General features: G+C 42.9%; 1 protein-coding gene across 1 annotated transcript; it reads right to left on the bottom strand.

Annotated features, from left to right (window-relative positions):
- Nucleotides 1-49: 49 nt before the first annotated feature.
- rbp5 (retinol binding protein 1a, cellular) lies at nucleotides 50-6,542 on the bottom strand. The gene is made up of 4 exons (XM_080767861.1): nucleotides 6,049-6,542; nucleotides 5,131-5,315; nucleotides 4,499-4,600; nucleotides 50-1,032 (listed from the first exon to the last, which is right to left on the bottom strand). The coding sequence occupies exons 1-4, from the start codon at nucleotides 6,122-6,124 to the stop codon at nucleotides 979-981; spliced, it is 417 nt and encodes a 138-aa protein (XP_080623987.1). The 5' UTR covers nucleotides 6,125-6,542; the 3' UTR covers nucleotides 50-978.
- Nucleotides 6,543-6,910: the final 368 nt, after the last annotated feature.

The following is a 6,910-nucleotide window of genomic DNA, read 5'->3' on the forward strand; positions in this document are numbered from 1 at the left end:
GAATATAGTGGTTATCACCGTTACAGCAAGAAGGTCCCGTGTTCAATTCAATAAAACATAGATTATCTGTGGGGTTCAGGTCAGGCCAGTTGGCTGGTCAGTTAGGTACAGCAATACCATCCATGGTCAGTACACCAATTACTAGTAGTTTTGGCACTGTGGGCAGGTGCCAAGTGCTACTGGAAAAGAAGCAGTACTTGGCAGCTGCACTTGGCTGTATTTTGTGGTCACAAAACACAGGGCACATCATTGAGCCTTGGCACACCATTTGGGAGCCACAGCTCTCTAGGGCACCCGTATTTTCCCTTAGAACCCTTCACACAAACTCATTTGATCTGTGTTGATCATAATTGAACCCAGAAATGGGGAAATCAATTATCCAGCAGCACATGACAGTTTGGAGCATATGATGCATTTAATCACGTAACTTGAGCACAACAGATTAATGATTTTGCAACACAGTCAACTATGATGTGAAATAATGAGGAAGTCTGCAGGGAATGTTTACACAGTTTACTCGGCTCTGTACCAATTTCTCCAACGCAATGCCCGGTACAGTAAATGCATGCACAGGACATAGCCAGGGACTGGACCAAACAGTCCTTCCTTGCAAGTAAAATATTTGAATAAGGACATAAACAATTTGGGTCTTGGAACTGTCATATTTGAATAAGCTCACGAGAACAAAATGTTGGTGAGATGTTGAAAAATTCCAAGGGTTTTTGTCCTCCATTTTATTTTATCATACAGACTAAACTTTTACAGCACATGTACTTTGCATTGTAAAATGCACACTAAAATGTTAATTTTAGACTTTTGATGTAAAAGCCTTTCTATCCATCGATTTCAATTCTTTCATTTGAGCAATTACTCAAAACATGTACTATTATAAGAATAAAACAAAAAAAACTACAGCCTCTATTATTCTATGAAGAATTAGGAGCTTAAGGTATTGAGCATATCCCCATTTCAATGACTTCATTCAGCCTTCTTGAAGACTTGCTTAGCAACCACATCTCCAACTCGCATCTCCTGCAGAGGGAGTGGGGGGAGAGGGGTGTCATGGAGAGGGCAGTTGAGGAAGAGAAAGAAAGGGATGACAGGAAGGAGTGAGGGAGAAAATGGAGAAAGAGAATAGATTCAGACTGTTTGACACATCAAAGAAGAATTAAATCAGGTGTGCCCAAAAGGTAGATCCCGATCTACCAGTAGATCACAAAGGCTGTGCAGATAGACGTAGACCACATGACATGCACCTAATATAATATATATAAACAATTTAATTAAGGTGACTTGATTGATTGATTGACATCAAAAAGGGCCCGTCAGCTCAAACCCACAATGCAATACTTTGTTTTCAGGAGTGTTACGCACAACCATCATTAGCATTAAAAAGTAAAAAATAATATACCAATTACATTTTCCCCTTTAGCCTACGTACATTTTAGTATTTTCAGCAATGGGATCATATGTTTTAGTGGGTAGATCTTGTTGAGCTGGTCATTTTGAAAGGAGCTCTCAAGTCAAGAAAGTGTGGGCACCCCTGAATTAAATGAAGCCAAGGGTTTGTGTTTTGTGTCCAAAACACAAACCCCTCTTCTTTTCCCCCTTTGGCTCACACTTCTTCTCCCTGAACCTTGACCCTGCAATCTTGGTCGCCTCTTACACCCCCTCTTACACCCCCTACTCATCGCCCCAACTCCCTGCTTGTGAAACTAAAATCCACTCTTTAATGCCTGATCCTCACTGGCATTCCAAATTCCCCTTTGGATTTGAACAACACATGGTCAACAACGCATTGCGTGATTGAAGGTATTAGCAGAAAATAAATTGGCAAGAGCTGTCGAGTGGAAGAATCCTGATCGTTTGAAATGTTAATGATGTATTATCATGTTTTTGTTATTGCTTACTGAAAATCACTCTGGATTAAGAGTGCCAAAAATTGTAAATTGTTAATCAGTGCTGGTGAGTAAAAAGCGGTCTAAACACTGTTGGATTGGTACAACTCTTATGTGCACTAAACACACGGCTCCTGAAAGAGTGTCTAGCCAGAAGTCGAACAGAACAGAAGCCCAGAGTGTTCTACACACATACTAAGCAGATAAGACCTTGACAAAGTGATTTGCATAGTCCTACACATCATGTCTATTATTTCAACCATCCGCCTTCGATTCTTCCTTTCCTGGTTCCATCTGGTTCAGCTCAGTCACTCTCAATACCCCCCCCCCCCCCCCCCCCCCTCCTCCACCACCACCACCAGTTTGCCATAAACAATAAGTCCTTTGTGCACCTGAGCACTGCTCATTGTTTGTGGAGGAGAACATTGTTGAAAAATGTGCCCACATCACTGCCTCTTACTAACAATTAAAACACTTTTAATTGACCAAAAGTTATGTTAAATGGTATTTTTGGCCAGGAACAATTTTACACAACCCATACAAACTTTGTACTAATACTGCCATTAGTTTCAATTATCCTAACAAATTAGGAGCAGTGGGTAGGCATTCTACAGTGTCGAGTGCACTAGAAGCATAACATGCATGTCTTTGGGTACGAGGAAAGAATACTGGAGAACTCGGGTCGCCGACTCTTCTTCATCTTTGCCGAGATTTCTTCCCCTTTCGCCGACTCTTCGTCACTTTCCGGTCCGAGTTCTGTCTGAGAACTCGGACGGAAAGTGACGAAGAGTCGGCGAAACGGGAAGAAATCTCGGCACTGGAGCGCGCATCTAGCTACTGCATGATGATCATGCACGCTGATCAGACAGCAGATCAATAAAAGCATGCAAAAGCATTCAGCTGCCCATATAGAGAAGGAAAATAATTAAGAATTCGGTGGCATTTCTTTCACATTGCAAAAGAGCAATTTTTGCTCTTTGTCCTTATAGATAGAAATGATATTCCCATTCGTCTTTGTGTCTGCCCGTGTAACGCACCAGCGAGTGTGAGGGGTTGGGGAACGGATGCAAAGTACATATGAAACTAACGTTAGCTCCCATGCTAGCTAGTAGCTTCCCTCGTCAACACAACAACACCACAGATCGGGTGGAAGATGCTGATATCACGTTGCTTGTGCCCGTGGATGGGAAATAAGATTTAAAAGGCTATGGAAGCGTGGATGAAAGGCAAAGCACAGATGTGTGCAAAGTTTTGTCGGATCTGCCTGTGCATTCCGTCTGCTGCAGTGCGTGTGTGTTCTGTCAACTTCTGTGTTACTCTTGTGAGTCTGTCACTGGCTGGCTGAATGCATAGTTAAAGAGCGTCACTCATAAGCATGCACCCTTCCTGCGCTGGAAGATCTACAAGTTATCTACCCGCCGCAATGCACGGCACGTTGGGCTTGTACATCTGTGTTTCTCCCGCAGTTTAGTTGAATTATATCGATTCACAACTTTATTTGCCCCTTCACTTCAGCAGCACAGAGACGCCTGTATGATAGACTCACGGAGCTGCATGGCCAGACTTTTTTCACTGATCACATAACGCGGGCAACGCTCGCACAATAACTATAGCGCCGTTATGGAATGGGGAAATGTAAAGCGTTAGGTTACTGCAAATAGTAGTTACGTTATGTAACGTAATCCAGTAACCCCAGTTTGAAATGCATATCATCAGTGAGTGTTAATTTAACTTTGCTTGCTTGCAATATGTGGCAACCCTGGTTTGGGTTTGTTTTGGTTGTGTTGCTTTAGCATCGTTAGCACAGTAGCTGGCAGTAGCTAACATTCAGAAACTTGCAGCTGCTGAAAGTGCCCCGAAACGTGGAGAATATTCGGCAGAATCTGAAGAAGAGTCGTCGCGCGGCGAATCTTCTTAAGAGTCTGCCGAATATTCTCCACGGTTTGCCGACTTGTCTTGAGAAGTCGGCAAAATGGGTAAATCCGCCGAGTGTTCTTGTTACCCGAGGAAACCCCCATGAAGAAGGGGAGAACATGCAAACTCCACACAGAAAGGCATTCCCCAGGGTGCCTGGTGCACTGATCATAATGCTCCTTGTGAGTCGAAAGAACCCTTGTTTGAATCGTTATGTCTCACCTCACTGTAAGTCTTGCGGAGCCATGGGGCTCATAGGGCAGGAGCCTATCTCCTGTTTCTGTAGCTTTCCGTCTGCTTTCAGTTTATTGTCGCTACACTCTACTAGCTAAATAAAGCATGAGATTCCAACCCAAATCATAAAAAACTATAATAAAAAGTAAGGCCAGAGCCAGGCCCCAGCCCAATTCAAACACAAGACCTTCTTGCTGTAACAGTGATAACCACTATATCACATTCTTGTTTCATAACCATGACAACTTAAAATACAATGTTGATGTTAGGTGATGTTAGGGTGCTTCTGGCCAAAGGGAAGCATGAAAAGTTGAAAAGATTGAGAAGGTTGAGCACTTGCTTGATTAATTTTTTAAACAATGTTCTATGGCCGAAACGCTGAGACTAATGGACTGTTTGTTAATATATAAATCCATACACTGCAATCAAGTGGGCGTTTGGTCTTTACTTACCAAATGCAGCGTGTTGCCCTCCAGCCAATGTGTCCAGCCTCGTCCCTCCTTCTCTCCTCTCTGTACACACAGCAGTTTGTCCCCGTCCCAGTCCACTGTTGTCTGGACAGAGAGAAGCCGTGTGTTAATGTTCCATTGGCCATGTAGCCTACAATAGTACTAGTCCACATCCGAGTACACGCGCACGTAAACACACAAGCTGCCGGCGTTCATCTTCCTACTGGCACACGGTGATGGGTAGTAATGGAGACTGGAGTTATAGAAAACCTGCTTTATTGTCAAATTTTACACACATTTCTCTGTTCCTATCTGACACGCACTCTCTACTGAACGGGGGGCTGGCACACGCACTTCACTCTGCTAAAATCTTCAAACAAGCCACAGTGGATGTTTACAACTGAATGTGTGTGCGTGCCGTGGTAATGTAAGCCATAAGTAAGGTTCCATCGCCCAGGCATGCCACTGCTGGGAAGAGACATGGCACCGATCCAAATAGGGAAAACTTGTAAGACAAGTGGGCTAATTTATTTAAAAAAAAAACACACACACCCAAAACAACCAATGTACACTTTCAAGAGGAGAAAAATCACATTTAAAATTGCAGTCAGTCATGCATCCAAACACAAACGTACTTGGCACTTCCGTCCATCCACAGGGCCGAGGTCTTCAGTAAATTCCTGGCCCAGGGTGAAGTCCATGAGGAAGTTCTTGAAGGTGGTGAGGGTGCGGATCTTCATGGAACCCGAGGCGACATCATGTGTAATCTCCTTAGTAGGCCTCAGCAAGCACACGATTTTCCTCAAAGCATAATTAATATCTAACAAAAAGGTAGAGGAAGGTGGAGAGACAATCAGAATTAACACTTAGCTAAGGACACACACACACACACACACACACACACACACACAGAGAAGGGCTGCCAACATTGGACTGTGAGAATCCAGGAGATTTTTTGGGGGGGGTGGGCTCCCCAAGCAGGGGTTTTATCAGGCTTGCTTTACTAGTATTGTTAAATGACTGAAGCAATGTAATACCCATCTTTAATAACCATTCATTATTTAAATGAACATCTCTGTAAGTCTGTATGATTGCATGCGCTGCCCCAACCCCTCCCCCAGAAAGTTTTTAATATCGTAAGTAGAAGGTTCCTGTGTTCTCGGGACTTTGATACAAATGTAAAAGTCCAGGAGAAATCCAGGATCAAACACAATGCAGAAGCAGCACACCCTGCGGTGTGTGCAACTGTGCATGTCTCAAACGTGTCCGTTTGTTGGTCTCATTTAAAGGCTAAGTTGCCAGGAGACAAGCCATTATGCAGATGTGACAACATTACAAATGAAGATTGCACACTTGGATACATCAATAACGGTAGGCTAAAAGCAATATGATAAGGAAATATTATGTAGCCCAATTAAGACAGTGATGATAAAGGCTACAGTCACAGTGCTGCTGCTTCTCATATATAGTAGGCTACATGAAAGGTAATTGAAAACAGACTATGGTAATTAATATGCAGACGATGCAAATGGACTAGCAAACAGTATTCTTACCCAAAGCTCCGAGGTAGCCGTCCATATTATCCTGGGAAACCATGTGAAACGTTCCCGAATAATTGGGTTTAGACATTTTATCACCTTTTCTTTTGTTAGGAGCGAGAACGCGAAACGAAAGTCCTGATGTTACTGCTTTTCTTTGTCTTTCTCAAATCTCAACACCGGGTGGTCTATATTCCAAGGATGACCAATAGCATTGTTTGATATAAAACCTGACTTTATGCAACTGTTGGACAGTTTGTACCCCGGATTGATGGTGATGGGAGACGAGACGCGAAGAACAACTGTTGCGATTTGTGAGCAGGATTAACAGCACAGCGTCACTTTCCCAGCAGAATCATAAGATTGTTGCAAAACCAGTGTGCAATAGTGTGCTGGTCTGATCCGCTTTAAAATACGAAATTAATTCTATTTAACACCTCCCTACCCTGGCGACTCCCACATGGGTTTGTGCAAGCCGGCTCAATAATCCATGTAGGCATGTAGCTACTCTCTCTCTCTCTCTCTCTCTCTCTCTCTCTCTCTCTCTCTCTGAAAAACGAAAGGGGGCGGGGTGAAGTTGGTTCATCTTTCGTTGTGCTCATTCTTTAGTTTCCAGATCCCATCATCCCAGTCTCACACTCACATTCTAAAAGTATTAAACACATGGTATGATCCAGGGTTCATCATCGCCATTCGGACTTGTGGTGGACATTTTTGTTTGTACACATGTATTTATACTAGTGTTACTTACTGTAGCCTACAGTTCACTTTATTACTCTATCTTTGTCATTGAAAATAAAATATTTGAAACCCGGTGTCATATTTGTCATATTATATCTACTGATTAGGAAACCTGGACATTTATTATCAAAATAAG

Source organism: Protomyctophum bolini, assembly GCF_963924005.1.
Source record: "Protomyctophum bolini genome assembly, chromosome: 7".
In the NCBI taxonomy this organism is placed as follows: Eukaryota; Metazoa; Chordata; class Actinopteri; order Myctophiformes; family Myctophidae; genus Protomyctophum; species Protomyctophum bolini.